The sequence below is a fragment of the Falco cherrug genome, chromosome 12, assembly GCF_023634085.1.
Source record: "Falco cherrug isolate bFalChe1 chromosome 12, bFalChe1.pri, whole genome shotgun sequence".
NCBI lineage: Eukaryota > Metazoa > Chordata > Aves > Falconiformes > Falconidae > Falco > Falco cherrug.
In genome coordinates, this window is record NC_073708.1 from 4,887,366 (window position 1) to 4,908,370 (window position 21,005).

General features: G+C 41.5%; 1 protein-coding gene across 8 annotated transcripts in view; it reads right to left on the reverse strand.

The window, feature by feature from the left end:
- The window catches only part of SMG7 (SMG7 nonsense mediated mRNA decay factor), a 53,913-nt gene that overhangs the window by 6,782 nt on the left and 26,126 nt on the right, over positions 1-21,005 (reverse strand). For 4 of the 8 annotated variants that reach the window (XM_055724191.1, XM_055724193.1, XM_055724192.1 and 1 more), the window contains 14 exons: positions 19,083-19,254; positions 18,172-18,243; positions 16,990-17,140; positions 16,514-16,649; positions 14,298-14,460; positions 13,050-13,206; positions 10,696-10,766; positions 10,320-10,380; positions 9,548-9,667; positions 8,868-9,303; positions 4,990-5,134; positions 3,355-3,743; positions 2,228-2,593; positions 539-688 (listed from right to left, as the gene is read on the reverse strand). In XM_055724191.1, coding sequence (XP_055580166.1) covers positions 539-688; positions 2,228-2,593; positions 3,355-3,743; positions 4,990-5,134; positions 8,868-9,303; positions 9,548-9,667; positions 10,320-10,380; positions 10,696-10,766; positions 13,050-13,206; positions 14,298-14,460; positions 16,514-16,649; positions 16,990-17,140; positions 18,172-18,243; positions 19,083-19,254 — 2,589 coding nt within the window. The remainder of the gene's footprint in view (positions 1-538; positions 689-2,227; positions 2,594-3,354; positions 3,744-4,989; positions 5,135-8,867; positions 9,304-9,547; positions 9,668-10,319; positions 10,381-10,695; positions 10,767-13,049; positions 13,207-14,297; positions 14,461-16,513; positions 16,650-16,989; positions 17,141-18,171; positions 18,244-19,082; positions 19,255-21,005) is intronic. The other 4 variants (XM_055724197.1, XM_055724198.1, XM_055724196.1 and 1 more) reach the window with 3 other exon arrangements.

Below are 21,005 nucleotides of genomic sequence, written 5' to 3' on the forward strand. Positions count from 1 at the left end.
AGTCGTCTGTAACTCCACAGGAGTTACTGATTACTTAGCCAGTTGCTTGCAATTTTCTTCCAAAGCCATCCTGCTCTTTTACAATCTCTTCTGCATTTAGTAGAGCAGATTCCCTCTGCTTTTCAGACATTTTTGTGAATTAAATATAATGCAGACTATAATAAGCCACAGTTTTTCTGAAGACTTCCCACAGCTGAATCTGTGCTCCCCCTTGCCCTTAATTACTAAGCCCATACAACTGCAGAAGAGCAAGTGCATTAAATGATGCACCAACATCTCTCTTGTGGACTGTACTTACAAAAATCCCCACTGTTATTCTGATTTCTGAACAAATTAGCAGGCCTGGATTCAGCCCAAGAGCTGTACCATGGGCCTTCAGCTGGTCTGAGCTCTTTTATGAAGACTAGCTCAAGGGTGAGGCAGGGAAATGGACAGCAGGGATGGGGGGGAGAGAGGATTTCCACATTTCTTGTAATTTCACAGAAGAAAGAGATGCCAGTTAAGAGTGAGAAGCAGCAGTATTACATCAAATACATACAAAGAGGCTTCGTCCAGGAAGAGAGGCGAGAGGCCCCAGCAGAGCTGGGTAAAGATCAGGAGGATTAGAGAAAATCAGCTCTTCCTCCTCCTCCAAGGCAGCCAGACTCTTTAACAGGTCCGGAGGAAGCAGAGGGGAGCTCTTGGGGTCCTAGTGACAGAAATGAGTACAGTGAGACAAGAGAAGGCAGAAAGGAGAACAGCAAGAGACAGCGAGGAGGGGCTAAGCCACAGCAGGACAAGAGCAAATAGCAAGAGAAATGCAGAAGGCGGCATGCAGAGGCACAAGGTGAGAAAAGTGGTGCAGCAGAAGTGTGCTGAAGTACACAGAAAATGCTGAGCAGAAAACATAACTAGCCACATGGCCTACCTAAAGCATGCTGGGGGCAGAGCTGCACCATCAAAATGATGGGCAGATAGTTTTTATTAGTGGAGCATGTGCTTCCTATTGCATCCATGCCAAATATCAAACCTCTTTTCACATTCAAGGACAGAGAACATGAAATCTTACAATTATTCTTCTACAGCTGACCTGTGAGTAATTTAGGTTTCAAGTAAAATGATGTTTGCATCTTCTTCCCTCCTCTATTTGTGGAATTTAAATCCCACAAGACTTATTTCCACTGCTAACGGCTGCTACACCAACGTACAGCCGACCAGACCAATGGGCCAAAAAACCCTGCAAAGTGCTGGTCAAACTCAACTTCTTGATTTCTGTGAGGGATGCTTAGAACACAAGCATCACGAGCACAGCTACTGTCCATACTGCACTGTGCTGGCGGCCAGGTAAGGGTTCCCTTTTAGTGATGAGAACAAGGCTTGGACCCTGTCTCCATCTAAAAACCACAACCTGGTATCAGGGTAGAATCAGGCTCCTGTATATTGTCTGGCTTTTCTCTCTGAAGGATAAGCCAAGGGATCTCAGCTGACCTGAAAATACTGAGCACATTTACAGAGGCACACCTGACCAAAAGTTTAAAGAGGCCTCTGTTTAAGTTTCCTTATAAACATCACCAAAAGCACTCACAGACAACTCCTGGACTGTTAATAAATAACAAATATTGCAGGTTTTATAAACGGCAACACAAAGCACAACTGCATGAACAGAAGCAAAGTATTCCGTTAATTCAACCAACAGCTAAGGAATTCGTTCAGCTCCCTCACTGTGTGGTGGGATTTACAGGAAAAACAACAACAACAAAAAAATCCAAAACAAGACTGCTCCTACCCTTCTCAATCTGACTACTACAGCCTCAGCCATTCAGTGCACTCAAGATACTACACAAGTGTTAAGAATTCATCTAAAGGGTACTAATTCAACTGCAATTATTTGGATGGCTTTAATGGTATTCATCAGTTGCCAGACAAGAATGTTCCCCAAAACTATCAGCTGCCATGTTTCTTGGCCTGGCAGACACAGTGCAAATATCAATGTCACAACTACACTGAACAAGACTTACACCTACTTGAAACCAAATCTTCAACAGCCGGATCTCACATACAGCCAACTAAAATGGAGAACTCATCGCTGTCTGCTGGAATCCCATTTACTGATACCCAGCTCCCTACTAAACAAGCTCACATAGACATACTTGGGGCTACAGGGCATTCCTGAAACAGGGAAACTCCTAGAGTTGTCAGGAGTATCAGAGTCTCATTGGTTTTCACCACTCATAGCATGGATCTTTACCTCAAAGGTCATCCTGGAGACAGCATCCTGCTCTGGGCGGAAGACTCCTTGCCGCTTTCCCCTGCGGTCCATGTTAGACTGCTGTGCCATCACCCTGTTGTCAGCCAGGCCATAGGAAGAGTCCCAGTAATATTCTGGCACCTTGACTTCTGAGGGGTTCTGGTTATATGGCTCCATTGGGAAGGGCTTCATTTTTTTCTCCAGAGGTTGCTGTTGCATCACAGGAGGCTGCAATGACTGCTCAAATAATTTGAGAGGGTCCTGGGCCTGCAGGTAATAGGACTGCTTAACGGGCATGATCTTCCCCAGTGAGCCTTGAACTTGAGGTGGGTTCCAGAGCTGCTTCGATGAGTCTGTCTGCGGATACTGAGGCAGAGACACACGATTTCACCAGCAAGCAGGAACAATTCACGTTAACTGAACACCTAACTCCATTCAAACTGTTGGTCTGGCTCGCTTGTGACAGATATTCCACAAACATTCTGATTTACTACTGATTTAACTACTGATCTATTCGCCAAAATTCACAGTCTCAATAGACATCTAATACTCCTTAGTCACACTTTACCCCAACGGCCAAGTATAATCCTTACTCTAACCCAGTACCTTATAAACACCTTTACTAAGGTACGGAGCCAGCATTTTGCTGCCCAGAACATCAGGAGGGTCTCAGCATCAAGTCCAGACATGCCAGAAGGGAGATTATCTCTAGCACAACGTGAGCATAAAACTAAGATCTGTGACAGAACTGACACTGCAACCCAGTTAGCTCACTGGAGAGTGTGGGTGAAGATTCAGATTCAGTCCTCATTACTCACACAAAGAAACCAGAAAAGCCTGAGACAGAAATACCACCTTCAATACCTTGTCTATAAACAGAAACACACAGAAAAGAGTGACCACCTTCCCATTCCAGTAGATGCCTTCCTCTCCGCTATAGAACCGTATGTTCACGCCCACCAAACTTCAGCTCTTTTCTAAAATTTGCCCAGAAGTTCACAGATCGAAATTCCACACTTACGGTCTTTAATGGCAGTTTTGAAAAGGTATAATCCAGGAACGTTAGGTCTTGAACGTTGCCATTTATTTTTAAACAAAGCTTAGCATATTGCATTAGTCTAGTTTACCTGCTGGAATCCAGAGTGGTGTGGTGGGCTCTTCCCCAGGCCCTGCACAGCTTTTGTAGGGGACTGTTGCTGCTGTTGCTGGGCCAGAGCTTGGACCTGTAACTGGCTTGCGGACTGTGCTGTTGCCTGAGCTGGTAAAGATGAGAGGGGTTGCTGGGAAGGAGGTGGTGTTTGCTGAGGTCCCTGTGTCATTGGCCCTGGTCCAGAGGGCCGTTGCTGGCTGTAAGGAATGTGGGACTGTTTCCCACCTTGCACCTGGTTTCCTGCAGGTGAATGAGCTGTGGGCTGGAGGAAGGTTCCTGGGACAGAAACACCACCTGGGAAGGTGTATCCTGTGCTCATGGAGAAAGCCACAGGAGGGGGAACAACATAGGTTGGAGGTGGAAACCCTGGAAAAGATAAAAATGCACCTTTAAGCACAATTTGACAGAGCAGATAGCTCCCCTCCAGAAAATATTTGGTGGTTTGGTTTTTCCTTTCTCCTCCTATTTTGCTCATTTAGCTCATTTAGGCCGCGAGGACCCGGAACACCAGTTTGCATACATGCACTCCAAATGTCCTCTCTCACCCTTGCACACACATGCTGTGATCACAGGGGGATCCAGAGTTTTTTCTCAGGTTCTCTTGCAATATTCCAGGCACTGGTAACAGTCAGTCAAGGGCAGTATCTGGGAGAGTCACATGTTTCCACCCCCCACCCCAGACGTCAGTCTCCCCACTTTCTCTTCCCTTCTACTTTTTTCCTTCACTGTTCTGGGTTTTTTGATGCTTTACTCCCAAAGTTCCCTTCCCCTCAAACACACACATTTTCAGTGACTAAACTTCTGGAGCAATGAACAGAAGCAGTCGATAAGTCTACTGCCTCTTCCCAGAGGATCACCAGTCTCTGGATTAATTTAGACAGAGACAGATGGTAAGCAAACAAATCCTCATTTCCACAAGATCAGTTCCTTTCCTGTAGTTCACAACGAAAACAAGTTTGGAAGGCAAGCTTTAATTCTGTGTCTCACGGGCCAGATTTTACGCTGACTTTGGAGCAGGGAAGATGTCCCTCTGTCTTATATCCAGCAACTACATGTAGCAGCTGCAGGGAAGATACAGCTTCCAGCTATTTCGTGAGCAAACATGAACAGCAAGGTATGACAGGAACACTCTACAACAAAATGGGAACACGCAATGTGGCAACTACAGCAAGTAAGACCACACAAGTTACAGCCTGAAACATGAGCACCACTACAAAAGAAACTGAGCTTTAAAAGAAGCAAGCAGTGTGATTGATCTTCTGTAATGGAGTCCCAGACACAGAGAACGCTTCCTCCTCAGCTAGCAGGAGACTTTGTCATGTTTTGACTAACTACAGAAACAGCCTACCATGAAGCTCCTTGATCTCACACCCACTAAACAAGAAGGAAGGCGGCAGATTTTACGACAGACCTCGATTCTAAAGCGTAAGGAATCTTATTTATCTCATTTCAGTTCTGCTATGCCCGTTCTTTACTACTTAGTAAGACTCTCAATGTGAGAATGCATGTTCATTAAAACAGCTCCCACCTTCAGAGGCTGTAACAACCACTATTACAAGATTTTCTTTGCAGTGAAGAGTAAACCACACTTCAAAAGAATGATGTAAATTACCTGGCCGGCTAGGAAGGGGAGGGAAGGCTCCTGGGTGATGAATGGGGATGAACTGAGAACTGCTGGCCTGACTTGGAGTCTGAGTTACAGGTGTTTTCCTGGCTTCAGACACCGGAGTCTTCCTCATCTCTGTCTGGGATTTCACCTAACACAAAAAAGTAAGAAGAAATTACACAACTTCTCCTGTAATTACCCACATCATGTCTCAAGCCCAAAAATGAACTCCCAGATTGTCTGAGAGATTATTTTCTTTTCCCTAAGTAATTGGGAGAGGTTTGGAACACAGGAACTCAGTTCCCTCCTCACTGACCTCAGGCAGTTTACCCTGCCTGTCCTCAGGCACTCCTTGCCTCACAAAAGCACTCTAGGGAGATCTACCCAGAAGATGCAACAGGCTCCTTCTCTAGCGAGAGAGTGGGAAGTAGACATCATAATATCCTCAGACCATACAAAGAACTTACCATGCTGCTCAACTGCAGTGCCTTAGAAACAAAACAAAAAGTGCAGATGCTCTTATGCTTCTCCTAGGGCACTACTTCAACCTAACTCATGGTACTTACCTGCAGCACCTTAAAAAACAAACACTACCATGTTCTTCCTAGGGAACTTTCAGCCTAAGCCATTCGGTGACATATACGCACCAACTCCTGCATACTACGAAATTCTTTTGACCAAGAGCATATAAGACAAATTGCAGAAGTGTTTAAACCTCTTTCAGTTTACTGTGTAACTGCTGTATGTTCTGTTAAAAGAGCTGCACCAGTTAAAGGCAGAGAGAAGAATGTAATGTAATGTTTACCTGATTCTGAGTCTGCTGCGGTCTGGGTCTTCCTGGAGAGGAAGACAGAGGGGAAGACTACTTTCCCTTTCTGTTCAGCTCAGCAGAACTGCCTGGAATGCAAGATGGAGCAGGCAGGAAAAAGACAGCAAGCAAGGAACCCGGGCAATACAGAAAGGGCCCAGGAGCAGACCTGACGCCAAGCCTCAAAGGTGATTGAAAGAGAGGGGTTTATCACAGACCAAATTTAAAAATTCAAACCAAACAAACCAAAACCGTGTGGGCTTTACTTCAACATTTAGTGCTGCTGAGTTGAAAGGAGTTAAAGGGCAGGTCTTTTCTGCCAAAATACAGTGGTAAAGGGGTAGATGCATTCAAATGTTTTCTCAAGTTTGTTTTCAAATAAATTTGAATGTCCCCATTTAGAAGTTATGGGAGAGTGGTTTATTTTTTGCATTTAATTTAAAAAGTAGATTGTAAGGGAGGTTTGGGCATGTTTTTGATTTCCCGCTAGAAAAAGTCAGGAGTGAACTCTACCTCAAGGTTCTAGCTGATGCTAAGCACCACGAATGATGCAGCCCCTGCTCATGTCACATCTATTCACTGACAGCTTCACCCTTCACCACATTCTATAAATTCAACTTATATCATGCTGTCCCTTTTTTCTGCACAGTAAGCCAAATGTTTTTATAACCCATACTGAAAGCTATGCATTCTTTTATAGCAATGTCAGAGAATTCAAAGACACTCGTCCTGCCATGGGATTTCAAAACATGAGCTCCAGTCTGCCATAAACTCAAAGCTGCTGTAGCACATTACCAAAGACTGCTTCCAAAAGCCCTCCCCCCACCCTGCATGACTTGTAGTTAACTTTTAAAACCTAAGTATCTAAAATTCATCAATCAAGACAGACAAATTTCAGTTGCTTCCACACTTCTACCTGATCTCACCTAAAAAGTGTCAACACCACCAACTACTTTCTCCTACGCAGTGCTTGAGAGAAGCACTATTTCATCACAGTGACCTCTGAAAAGTAAGTTACACCTCAAGTAAGTCTGCATTAAACTTTCCTCGGCATCTAACATTATTTTCCCTAGAGAGAAGAGAGTCAACCTATGTCACACTTTCATAATCGCCTCAGAGCACCCAGGTTTCTACTTATCTGCAAAACAGGACTGATTACTTCTGTATAATATCGCTAACATTTTTGCTAAGTAGGAGCTGCAACATTTGTAGCATTTAGGCTTTTGAAGGCAACGAACTATGGAGGAGATAAAACCTGAAGGCCAAAGCAGACAGAGCACTCACAAACCACCTAAGGATACAAAACCTACACTGGTTTCTCAGAGAGTGGGAATCAAACCCTCCCCATATTCTGGAGTAGGTCTGGATAAGTAAGATCACCAAACTATACAAACCAAAAGGCATCCAAAAGGCATTTCATGGGAATAGGTGCCATAACAAACACAGCCGATGCAACTAAAAAGTCAAAATGCATTTCTATTCAACAATAGATGAAAAGTGACCAACCACCTAAAAACATATTTTTCTACTGCTGGGTTTGCAGTAAGTTCTTCTTGAGTTTGTAAACATTTAAGACTAAGACAAGCAAATTTCTGATAAATCAGCTGGGTCAAAATTAAAATGTCTTCCCTATCCAAAAAAACTAGACATACTTCTCAGAAGATCCAGCGTATTTTTTCAGCAAGTCCTTCTTTTCCAATTCAAGGGCACACATACCAAAACTGGGAGCTGTGCTCAGGCCTGCAACCACATTCCAGACTTCAACAAATAAGTAAGAAACTTGCTACTCTAACTCACCTACATTGGCTTTCAGATATCAGAATCTTGTGCGGTGACTCACAAACAATTGCCACATGGTTCTGTAGGCTACGACCCTTTTACCTGCCTTGGTAGGACCCCTGCAAAACCAACTGAATAACAATGCCAGTTCAGAACTTCCATTTTATAATGATTATGTTTAATAGCAAATAATGAGGAGAACAAGAATGAGCCAAGGGTCCTAACACCACCAGCTGGAAATATGAAAGAGCTGGTTTGTCTAGCTTAGGAAAAAAAAAAGACCTCAATTGCACAGGCCTTCAGAGCATTTGCAAAGAGGAAGACTTAAGTTACTCTGCAGACCAGTTTCGGAAATTAGTAGTAGGTTTACACAGAAGCAAGGGAGATAAAGCGCATTAGGAAATAATTTCCACTTGCAAGAACAGTGAAGAACTGACAGTTTCTCCAGGGAAATAATAGAGTCTCCACTGCTATTACTAAATGCCTCCAGACATCATCAGGCAATGGCTGAGATGCAGCCAAACCATCCAGCTACAGATCAGATCAACCCTGAAACTCTCCACCCTTATCTTCTACAACTTGATGGAAGTCAGACCAGTAAATTCACTATTTACTCACGAGGTAAGCATTTTTGTACATAATGCTCACAGAAACAGAGGAAAAAAGCATGCTTCAAAAAAATATAACTGATAGAGCAGCTGATATGAAGCCAACAGTTTTGAGCAAGCACCTGAGCACAGAGAGATACATGGTTTAAGAGCAGTGTGTCTTTCCTGACTTCCACAGAGGGCCACCTGACTGCACACACGTTACAGAGAATCTTACCTCACATATACAATTTGGTGTTTTTGCGATGTATTCAATTTGTTGAATGTGCACAAGTCAACTGAACTGAAAATGCAGAGTACCCAGTTCCTTCACAACAGACCACAGTACGAGAAAGAGCATGACTGTGATCTGGCCATGCGAACAGCCTTCGCAGCCTGAATAATTTGTGGAACAACAGACAGAAGTCTGGATTTTTTAAGAAGGTTCATACAGCAAAATCACCTTTCATTGCTCCCTGTGTTTTCCCCCCCAACAAATCAAGAGAGCATCAAGGAAAAGGACAGAGACCCAAAGATCACCAATACCTGGTCTTTGAGACAGTTGTGTTTCTATTTTTTTGGTGCATTAGCTGTCCCTGCAGGGCCCACAGCGAGACCTCAACTCTACCATACTCTATACAAGCAGTCACAGCCCTGACACAAGCATTGTACCGCCTAAGACGCAGTACCCCTTTGATCTAAAAGCTTACCTGAACTGCCACGTTCTGCTTTCCTGCTTCCTGCATCTTATCCAAGCCACATTTCTTGGTCTCGTTCTTTCTTTTATTGTTATCCTTCTTCGCATCATTCTTATTGGCTACTATTCCTTTGCTATAGTCCCGCCTTTCCCTACCTACATCTTTAGGGGGATAGACTCGCCCTTGCTCTCTGTTCATTTCCCGTGGTTTGATGTTCTCTTTGAAGGTGACCATTGGTTTTTCTCCTGTGTCACAGTTGTTGTTCAGGCTTCTGCCAGAGGACAGAACTGATTTGAGTCCAGGGCTCCCATCTGTAGATAGCGGCTCTGCAATAGATGTTTCCTGCGAGGCGAGACTCTCTTTGGCTTCACTAGGGTCCTCTAGTAATAGTTCTGGGATTTCTGTCAAAAACAACAGCTTTCCTACCTCATTTTCACACTGAATCAACCTGGAAAAGACAGAAGGGAATTGAAAAGCAAGCACATTATTCCAAATACATTCCTTAACATAACCACTCTATGAAGCAATGGCTGCTGACCCACACAACATGTTATTGGTGCTGTCAGCATCTCGTATTTATATTATACCTAATTGCCGTGTTGAATAGTGAGAAAAATAACATTCTACTCTGGTACCTGCATTAACTAAGCTTACAGCAGCAAATGAAACACCGAGAAGCTACTTGTAATTACCTTGGCTGATTATCAGCAATCCATTTGCCTGTGAAGATCAGGCGCTGCTGCCGTATCCGACGTTGCTGCCCTTCCTTATCTCCCGTAATTGCCTGGTGGCCTTTAGAAAAATCCAAGTTTCTAATTTTGACATAGGAGAGGGAAAAATAATTACACCATTACCCTCTGCAACATGGTATTTCTTTAGAAAGACAACTGGTCAGCGACACTCTACTATAAGCTGTGAAATTTCACCAGCTACTATTCAAAACATGACTGTTACAAGATGCCCGATTCACAGATATAATTTTCTGCTAAGATGCAGCTATACATTAAAGAGGTTTGGTGGTTGGTTTTTTAAAACAGAAGGCCAAAAAGCTCATCTGTGTGATGATAAAGATTACAGAACAGTTGAATGAATATGTGTGACATTTAGTCAGCATTTGTACATGTACAGGGATACAGTTAAAAAAAGAGTAAAAAACAGCAAAGTAAAATCACATCAGGAAGTTTTAATGTAAAAGTATTCCTTTCCTCACTTCTCAAATTCTTCCCTTTCAATTCACTAGTAGGAAGACTACAGAAGAAAACCAAAAAAGTCATGAGCAATATTACAAGCTCATCACTTTCCCTAGAGTTTAGCTACAATGACTACTGCAGTTGTTCTGAAAAGACACCTACATCAATCCATACAGTAGTAAGTATTCATAAATAAGATACGGTAGAGAACAGGACAATGTCTATCAAAGTAGTGGTATCAGTAAGAGTACAGTCTCCTTCAGCTGTCACCCACCTGAACGAGGGCCTCAGAGCCAAGAATCCTTGCAGCTCAAATTCTTCTGGAAGGGGGGTTGCTGGTGAACAGACAAACAGTGTAAAGAAAGCATGAAAGCACTGAGTACAGTATCATAAGTAGGTATCTCAGCAAGGTCACTACATAAGGTATAATTAACATGCTCAATTGTACTGGTCCACCCTGCAACCTGAGAGCTCAGGAATGGTAAAGTAAAGTCCGCTCAGCATGAAGAAACAGCATTTGCAAAGTATTCATATGCACTAACACTAGAAGACAACTTGCTCCCTTATTTGCTCTTCAACTGCAATTCCTCATAACATCAGGAAAAACACCATTTGCAGCGCTTTACAGCACAGACTAGAAGCATCCTTACCATTATTATTGGATAGATCTTCTTCATGCGGCTGGAAGCTGTTCAGAAGAGAAATCAGCCAGGGCCATATGCTACAAATCAGAAAACAGAAAAACCATGAGAACTGCAAAACACGGAATCTATTTACCTTACCAAGAAAACACTGAACTCTGTTACATGGCCACAGCTTCCATTAATCTCTGATTCCCAAGAAAAGGTAAAGTTTCTCTCAAGTGTCAGGGAAAAAAACCACCTCATTGGAAAAATAAAATCTTTAAAAAGCCAATTTAACATTACCAAGGAAGCCAGGCACTCGCAGCACAGTGTTCGTTACCCAGCAAGTCAGAAAGCCTGCTGTGAATTTAACCAGACAAACCTATTGCACAAGGAAACCTTCAGAGCACCTGCTTGCAATTCATGTTTCCCAGTCCAAAGCTGACTGCTTTCAAGGCACAATAAATTAATCAGTTGGGAAGCAAAACAATTTATCAAGATACAGCTGTGCAGAAGTACTTCTGTTCTTAGCACTCTAAGAACATTAGCACTCTACTGTAGCACTGAAACAGTTACCAGAAAAGTAAGATGGTCTAAGTAAGGGTTGCACTGAGTAAGACCATTAAACTAGAGGTTAGCTGGCAGCCTTGCTGCCTTGCATTGGCAATAGCAGTACAAGCAATGACTGGAAATTCTTTACAAAGGCCCTGGAGCAAATAATTTAAAAATCTCAACAATCGCTGCATAGGTGGTTAACATTTAACCACCACCAACAGGCTGCTTTCTCCTATTTTTAAAAAGCTCCAACCCAAAAGTCTAAGCATCCTTCTTCTGCTTTAGTGATGGGCACCAAGTCCATGGAAACAACATAAAACTGTTTTAGGAAGGTGCCCACTATGTTCCATGTTAGTGAAACGGATCTGCCCTTCCTCAGCAAGGCTTTCAGTCATCATCCAGCACCTGGGTTGGAGAATGCAATATGCACTCAAAAGCCTGAGGTCAGCTGCTTTCCTGCACCGCCACAGGGACTGGAAACGTTATGCTTATTCTCTATGCTAAACTAAGCAACAGCTCCTTCCCGTGACTGACAAGGAACAGAAGGAGGGAAAAAAAGAAGAGTCCAAGTCTGTTGCAACCTACAGTAAATTGCAACCTTCCTACACGTTTGAAATAATGAGATTTCATAGTAAGAGATTCCTAAAGAAGAGTGATGTAGCGACACACTTAATCTAGACCTAATATGGCTTCCACAGGGCAAGTCTGGAAAAACTCATTTCCAAAGACAACACACTAGTATTTATGTAGTCACTTCTGTCCTCAGTTCTTGCGTTCAGATTCACCTGCTTTTCTAGGCTTCCTTCCTATTTCAGATGCTTGTTCAGTCTGGGGTACGATTAATTATTCACAGGAAAATCATAAGCATAGAGTGGGGACAACTGAAAGTTTAAAAAGGAATAAGGATTATTTCTTGAACCAAGAGCACAATTAAGTATGAATTCAGAATAAGGAAGACTTCTCAATATAACACAGACATCAGGTTATTAAACAGAGACCAATAAAGGCATGTGCACGCGTGTGTTTAGTTGGCAAAGAACAACTTTGATTAGAAATAAATAGGGAAGAAATAAATCCCAAGAGAGCTGAAACTACTGTGGCACATCGCACAAGATCAGCTAAGCAAGCTGCTTTCACACCATTTTTCTTATTGTGGCCATCCTAGAAAAAATACTCATCCATCTGTGTCAGTAACAGCCACCCTGATCTGAAGAAACGCCTTACAGGTCAGAAACACTTAATTGAATTGCTGTAATTCATGAAAAGTTAAAAGGCTATTTAAAAAGTTGGCGAATTTTGAACTATTTAAGCCTAAATATACAAGATTAGAGGCAGAAGGGGAAAATCATCGCAACAATCTAGAACAGTAATGCCTGTGCTGACTTTTAAAGACATCCTCTACTAAATTCAATTTAATTCCTAGATGATAAGCCAGAAAACACAGATGCCAGTACTGCTGAAGAGACTGCTTAATGCATGAAATTAACGCAACTATTCTCCTGCTACCTACCATGATTAATCTGAGAAATCATTACAAAAGGTTAGACTAAGGGTACACTCAGTAGTTACGCTCAAGTCAGACATGGTAAAATAGATCCCCCTCATCTTAAAAAGTTACGTGCAAGCCTAAAGCCAATTGCAACAGTGAACTTGTTCATGTAGCCTACAAGTTTCATGTTTTGTTCCATGAGCTTTTTAGCACACATTCTCTATCATTTTGATGTCTGTAATATTTGTACAATCACTTTCCCCATTACTCATTTGTGGATCACCACTTATTATTACTTTATTCAATCAAATGTATCAAAAGAAAGATGAACACTCACTACCGTCTTTCATCAACCACTGCCTCCTGGAAAACACTGGGCCTAAGTTTCAGCCAGTCCATTGAAACTTTCACAGCTGGAAGAGGGTATGCAGCCCCAGAGTCCTCCTGGTAGTCATTTTGTAAAGGACACTTGCACAAAACTCCAAGAAAGGACACTAGAAACAGAGCAAGAAAAAAGCAAACAAAACCAAAAAACACCAAATGATGCAGGAATGACACATGAAAATTGATCAAATAACCTATCAAACACATCCCACCCATAAACCCCTATTTTTTAAGAGCTAGTTCTTTAGAACAAAACTGCCCAATTACTTCATCTTAATCCACCAACAGATCAGAATACCTTTTTTTTTTTTTTCAGAAGAGAGTTTTCTAGCACGAAGCAGAATCTTGATGTTTTTTCCCCACCTCTCCTTTTCAAGTGTGTCATGGCAAATGATTTTGGTAGGTTAACAAAAGCTAGTGAGACAAGCTCATTACAAAAATATTTATTCATTTATTAGAAATTATGATCTCGACTGTCTACCTGTATTATACGTACTTCCCCAGGTCAGCAGGCACACAAATCCATCAGAGCTAGCTCTGCAGCTCACACCCGTTAGGCATACAAGTTGAGAAACAGTAACCACACCAGCGTGACTACAGTGCTTTCACAATCAACTCCAGGCCAGCAAACTGCAGAAACCCAGCTATTTAGAAATTTAGGTGTTTATGAACAAGGCCAAGCTGATCATGGGCCAGATCAGGTTAAGCAAATCAGCATTATGCAGCTAGAGTCAAAAATGCTCTGCACTCCCACTTATCTCACGGTTGATATTATCAAGAGCACAGAAGCAGTTGAGGACCTAGTTCTGTCAGCTTCAACTTCAGTCTTGGTGACTCAGAAATAGCTCCATTCAAAGCTGCTCAAACCGCACTGTGGCCAGCTGCGGAGCAGCCCCCCAAGAGGGGCACTACCCACTGAAAATCTGGATCCAACTCTGCACCCAAGTTAAAATGTTCTTTCAGAACCAGCAAAAACATGCAGACTTCTGCAGGGCTTCAGACTAAGTCCAGGGCACATAAATCCAGTATTAGTCAGCACTGCTAGACATAAATGATCCTTCTCTCTTGTCTTTCTCCCATAACATCTATTCTCATCACTTACCTCACACAACCATTAAGCTAGACACCGACAGCAAATTACTACTGGATTCCATATAAAAATGAAGAAGAAATACAAAAATCAATTAGTTTTCATACTTACTGAAGAGAGCCAGTAACTGTGTCCAGCAGAGTTGCTCATCCTGGCTGTAGCTGTGCTGCTCTGTTTCATTGCTGAAGTCTCGCAGGTGATGTAGTTGAAACAGATTGATAACAGTAATATGTACTAACTGCTGAGAATTGAAGGCCTTTTGGAATAACAACCTCTGCAACAAAAGCACACGTATGATGTATGTATTTTTATATGGTAAAGCATGGACTTGAAAGGATTAACAGCTGCTACTTCACTGCTTGACTAATGCGTCTGCCCTTAAGGCAATATTCATTCGAAGTTTTATTTTCAGGTCATCTCTATTAGCACGGCACTGGGCTTCCCACGAGGACTTGGGCAGATGCCCACTGTTAAGCCCAAGGCTTCTGCTCATACACCAAGTCATACGCACACAAATCAACATCCCCTTGGATATGGTTCTCTTTCAGAGCAAGTGCAACTTTAATGTGTAATGACAGCACTGCAATGCAACTGCAAGAATTGCAGAGGCATGTATATCTACTGTATTTTTTCAGTTTTTCAAAGAAACAGCACGGAGAAGGTGACATTTTAAAAAAAAAACACCCCAGGAAAATTTAACTAGTGTGTGGTTATGTATTAAAGCCTAATTCCACATCTGACTTCATGGGTCATGGAATGCCACGGTGGACCAAAATAGCATGAGCTATTTACAACAGTAACTATGCAGTAAAAGACACCGTTCTCAGAACAAGGAAAGAAACTTAAATGTTTTTTTTGAGCACTGGGGGAAAAAAAGGAGATATCCTAACCCACAACCAACTTACCTTCAGATGCAACAGTCAGAGAGGCAAGTGGATTCCCCAGAGTAAGCAACAAGAAAAGGTTTGAGCTCCACGTTCAACCTTGGTTTTTAGTTCAGGGCATGAAGCACTCTACAGCCAACAGCTCAAACTGGCAGAGCTGTCAGCAGCAGAATCGTGGGCTTGGCTGAACACTCCTAACCCTAGGACCATTCTCCTCATACGGAGTTAAAAATCAACCACAAAGTTAAAAGTGATTATCCACCATAAAGCCAATTTCACATCCACATTCAACCCATTTAAGTCGGAGAGTTGCTTTCTAGTAAGTTAAACCTTATGTTGCATAATATAAACAAAAAAGTAATCTAACAACAAAGCAGGGCTTGATTAGCTCTATTTTAACACCCTGGATCAGTTCAGAAAAATAAGACTGTTCCACATGCCTGAGCAATGCTCATAATTATTGACGGAAAGTATTGTGGAAAAAGCAGTACTTGTTCAACAGCCAACACCACACACAAAAAGACACACAATTACTTAATTTTGAGACAACATTAATTCCCAGTGTTCAAGCAGCTCATATTCAAAGCTAATACAATTCCCAACAAGTTTTGTGTTTCTTAATTGCAGCCCAATTCAATGCAAAAACGCAAAAATGACACTGTGAAGAATATTTGTAATTCTTTATATTGCTAAGACCAGCTTCCCCTTTTTTAATATGGAAAAGCACCCAACTGCTCTGTTGAACACATCTGTACTACCTACTCATTTTCTACAAATGAAGATGATGAAGCAGAGCTGAACAGTTAATATGCTGTCGTCTTTGAAACTGTACTACCTTGGTATAAATACCTTACAAAATTATCTTTGTTTCAATCCTTTCTGTATTGTCCAACTTAATGAGCTGGCTATATAATTAATGGGTGCACCTAGATTTTCCAGAGGAAACGTGTTCTGAGTAGTTCTAGACTACACACAAATTAAGTACTGGAACACTTTTTAAAGGCAAACCGCTGACAGGAGAGGCAAGTTGTCTGAGGAAGATTAAAAGCAACCTTAATAACCAGTGGGAATGAATGAACACCATCCAAAAAACGAAGCTCTCAAAATTACTCAGGCAACTGAGCCAAGACTTTGCAGATGAATCAAGTGCTTTTCACGGGTACCCAAGAATCGTCCAGGTTAAAGAGCACAGAATCAACAGTGGTCATTGATTTCTCCTGTATCTCTACCAGCAATGCACCCCGTGTCAAATGGGAAAAGTCCCTGTTTGCAGAAGTCAACAGAACTATCCAGTGTTAGCTGTCATACAAACTTCCCACAACTGGTTACTTGAGCTTCCTGTATTTTAGCATGTGAAAAAGTTATTATTGGACTGTAATTTCAGAACTCAGCTGCTAAAAATAACCTCCTCAATATACTAATTAATATGTTATTAGAACTAACCTTGAACTGTTCTTCCAGCTTTTCTCGAAGAGGGCTCAGCTTCTCCAAGCTTTTACTCAGGTACACATGGCCATGGAATTTAATAAAAGCCTTGATGAAGTCAGACACACTCCATCGAGTCTTCACCTCATCACGACTACATTCAGAACAGAAATACCCAACTTTAGCCTTTGGAATTAGACACAGCTGCACATAACATAACACAGTTTTCCTGTGAAGTTCAAGAAAGGAGGAATGTGCATGTAAAGCTACTTTTTCACGTTGGCACAATATGTTTATTTCCTGCGTTCACTATTCACACTCAGGAGCATCCCAGACACAAACTATTCTTTATTCCACACGTGTAAGGACTGGACGGAGATTGAGAAATTCCTGTTTCTACTACCAAATATGAATAACTTCTGGCAAGAGAGGTACATCTGGAAGAAGTCTCCTCCATCTTATCCAAGCAGAAACACATTGTGATTTTGTCTTACCTTTCCAGTGCTTTAGAAAGTGCTTTTTGTAGGTTAGTGGAGGCAGCTGGAAAAGGAAACTTCACAGCAATGCTTCTGCAGTAGTAGAAAATTGTGGTCAAGTGGTCTCCTTTGGAGGAAGCTAGAATAGCCAACTGATTATAAGGCTGACCTAACAGAGAGAAAGACAAATCGTCCGACAAGTTGTCACAGATTGAAGCATGCCAGATTGCAGATTAAGTGTGGTCACTTGAAAAGCGAGCACGAAGTGCTAAATTCTTCAACAGACAAGGTTCAGGTGCTGACCCTTTTACTCCAGCCTCATATCAGGACCACTCAAATGAAAAAGCTTCTAGATTTGTGGTGCCGTTATTTTTTGGGGTGGGGGTTTTTGTTTGGGTTTTTGTGTGTGTGTGTGTGTTTTGCTTGCTTTCACACATCTTTAAAACTGGACAACAAATATGGCATAAGATTTTTCTCTAAATAAGATGGTACTGTCAAAACCAACCTTTCACCACAACAGATTTTTAGCTTCATCTCTTTGGACAAAATCTAGCCCAATTTTAGCTCATGAGGCAAATATGACTGTCAATAGTCAGTCATATTTTTTGCCTATACAGTAAAAATTCCTATAGTTAGAGTAAGGAAACTTTTCCAGGTAGAATATAACTAGCTAAAAAAATTGCATTACTGGTTTCAGCAGCCTGGCTAAAAAATGATTTATCCTTCTATCACTATGTCTATGTTTTGGACCACTGTAAGACAATAACTAAAAAGCTACATCCCTGAAGTAAAGAAGCCCTTAACGTGCATGAACAAATTGAAAAATCCCATTTTAGCTACTAAACTTTGTTCACATGCCAATTTGCAATAAAAGAAAAAAACACTGGTGGTAGGCAAGTTTTCCTTAATTGTACTTCGTAACATATGAATCTAACGCAGTACAATGTAGCAGCAGTGAAGCCTTGGAATGAAGCTGTGCATTACCTTTTTTGTTTCTAAATATTCACAAAAAGGAGAGAAGTGACACAGATCAGGGAAACAGCTATTTACCAACAAGTCAGGCTTTGTTGCACGATTGTTTTTGATATTTGGGGAAGAGAGGTTTATTTAAAATCCCAAGTTTCCAACTGCCACACAAGAAAAGCAGTACCTCAAAATCTTCCTTCGAAATTACAAACCAAAAAGGTATCCCAGACTCACCGTTAGAAGGGACAAGCTGAGCTGCATGTCTGTAGTAAGACTCTGCCTGGCTGGTCTGATTCCTATAGCGAGCTAAGAAAACAACAAAAAACCCAAGCTGAGGTGTAAAATTTAACTGTCCTGCATTTAATATAACCCAGTTTATCTGAAGAGCATTTTACTATTATTTTAGAAATAAGCGTCACAAAAACATACAATTACACCAAAGAGCACAAGGATTCAATGCATTGAATTTTGAGGTGGTGTTTTTTCCTGAGACCTTATGGCACAGCTTATCAGTTCTTACACAGAAAGATGCTGTGCCAATAGCAACACAACCAGAGAACTACAAATATTTTTCACACTTCTTTGCACAATCAGAAACTAGATCAACCTTTAGGTTGTTCCAAAAGCAACTGCAGCTTCCTGTGAAAAGATAACTTTCTGCAACACATAGTTGTGCTTTAATCAATAAAGAAATAAACCCATTGAACATAATGAACTTAACTCTGTCTATGAAAGGCTGGATTTCTAATTGTTGCCTTTTTATGTAAGATTTAAAAGTTATGTTCTGAAATGGAGAAGTATGCTAGCCTGCTGCAACAAGCTTTTGTAACAGTTACCGGTTTCAACGTTTCACTATGCCTACCAGCTATAACATGATTAGTATGCTAGAAGACAGATTCTAGCAAATCACTAGAAAGCTAGTGATTAACTGTCTCCATGTGTTAATGTGTAACACACATTAGAAAAGTCTAACAGCATTACTTTCCAGACCTTTCCCCCTGCACCAACCATCAAACATACAATCAGCTACTAATTTGGAGGACACTTGCTCCAGCAGTTGCCCATCTTATGTACAGAACCCTCTGTGTGAGGGCTGAACACAGCTAGAACTCAATATCCCACTTCTTTTTCCTTCAAAAACTCACCAATATCTCCAAGGTGGACAAGGCAGTGCTGGCAGATGTAAGAGCAGGAGCTAGACTGAGGCTTCACTATGGCGCTGGTGTGCGTCTGTTTATTGCTAATGATTCCCAGCTGGGAAGACTTTACACGACATGGCAAGTCTACATTAAAAACTGTGCACAATTCCTGTAATAACTAGAAAAACAGGTCTGGTTTAGTAGCAGCTACAAAGAGTAATTAGAAAAGCACTGAAACAATTGACAAAACTAACAGAGCATTACTCAGAGTCACGACTTGGCTAAACATATTTGAAGTGAACAAGCCTAGGTTACTGTAAGTGAGACTTAAAATCACATTCTTTACTCCATGCTGCATTATTCTGCCCAAAACCATGAAGAGCAGTTGTACTCTTCTTTAAGAGCTGTGCATCCCAAACCAGTAAACAACTCAATTCCCACGATACTTATATTACCAAGCGTGTATCAGCGGAGACTATCAGAGATCTACTAATCTTGTTGGGTTTTATCTGTTTTGTTCAGGTTTTGGGGTGGTTTTTTGGTTGGTTTGTTGTTTTGCCTTTTTTTTTTTTAAGTAGAGCACTCAAGAGGAAGACAGTCTTTTTTTATATTTTGATGAAGTGACACCATTCTCAGAAAATAATGTAAGGGAATGCCACTCATCCTCCAAACAACCTTGTTCCAGCTTAAGAAACAGCACCACCCTGACTTAAATTTTAGAGAGAAGCCAGAACAAAACCAAGTTTGTAGCCAACATAAGACAACAGCAGCTAACAGTTCAGTGCCCGAGTCATCAGTAAATATTTGTGCTAAACAGTGAGACTCTTTCAAAGAACAAGGCATCAGCTACTTGATCAAATATCTCAGAAGCTAATTGAAGGAAAACTTGAACTTTTCCATCCTAATTTGTGCTTGTGAAGTTTTTCCTAATGGACTCCAGCAAATACTGTGGAAAGTAACAGTAACCACATAGTGATGACAAGTGTGTGTTCCAAAGTGTTACAGGGTTAAAAATGCAAGTAAGAATTGACAGACTTTCTCCCAGCTGAGAATATACTCGGTCTCTAAATAAAACTGACCTGCAGCAGCGTTCTGCTTCCAGATAAAGGCATATAGAAAGCTCAGGGCTGTCAGTGGCTAAACATGCAATGGGGTGCTTTTGCTTGCTGCAGAAAAAGGTTCATGCTACACTTCCCTCCTCTTTTGCTGACTTTTGTATAGTAGATAAAAATCCCCAAACAAGAGGGATTCCATAGATGAAAGCTGGGTAAAAGAAAGGAACCTGACATCTTCCGACATGCTGAATTAGGAAAATTCATGCTTTCTTTCAAAGTTGTCACTTACACAGGCCTCACAGTTGCAGAGCACGTATCTTGCCTGAGCAAAATCTCTAGACTGAAAATGGGACAATAAGCATCACAGCAAACAGTGAAAGACAACCCAGTCTGTGGCGTCACACACGGAGAAGAAAAAATCCCTGATACACTTCAGGGGAGAACAAGGTTTTTGCAAGACATACAGTGGAGATGGTAGAAAACCCCAGGCAACCATGCCACAGCCTGTCAGACTGGCTGCTTCAAATAAAAACTTTCCCAAAAAAAATGCTGAAGGCGGGGAAGGGGGGCAGATAATCACAGAGATTCTGGAGAAAAAACTGGGGTTGTCTTGCAGATATTCAGAATCAAACTAGGAATTGATAGAGTAAGAATGACCTACAGTGCCTGTTGTAACCTGAAGACAGTGCAAACTAGCCACGACAGAAAGTCTAGTCAGACCACTACTCAAGATAGAGGATTCAGCAGTGACAATGTGGCTGAAGTGTACACCAAACAAGGAGAAAAAGGATAGAAAGGCAAATTATCTTTAAGGCCATTATCACACACTGACTCTAATTTTCCATAATCTACCAACTGAAATCTAACACTGGAA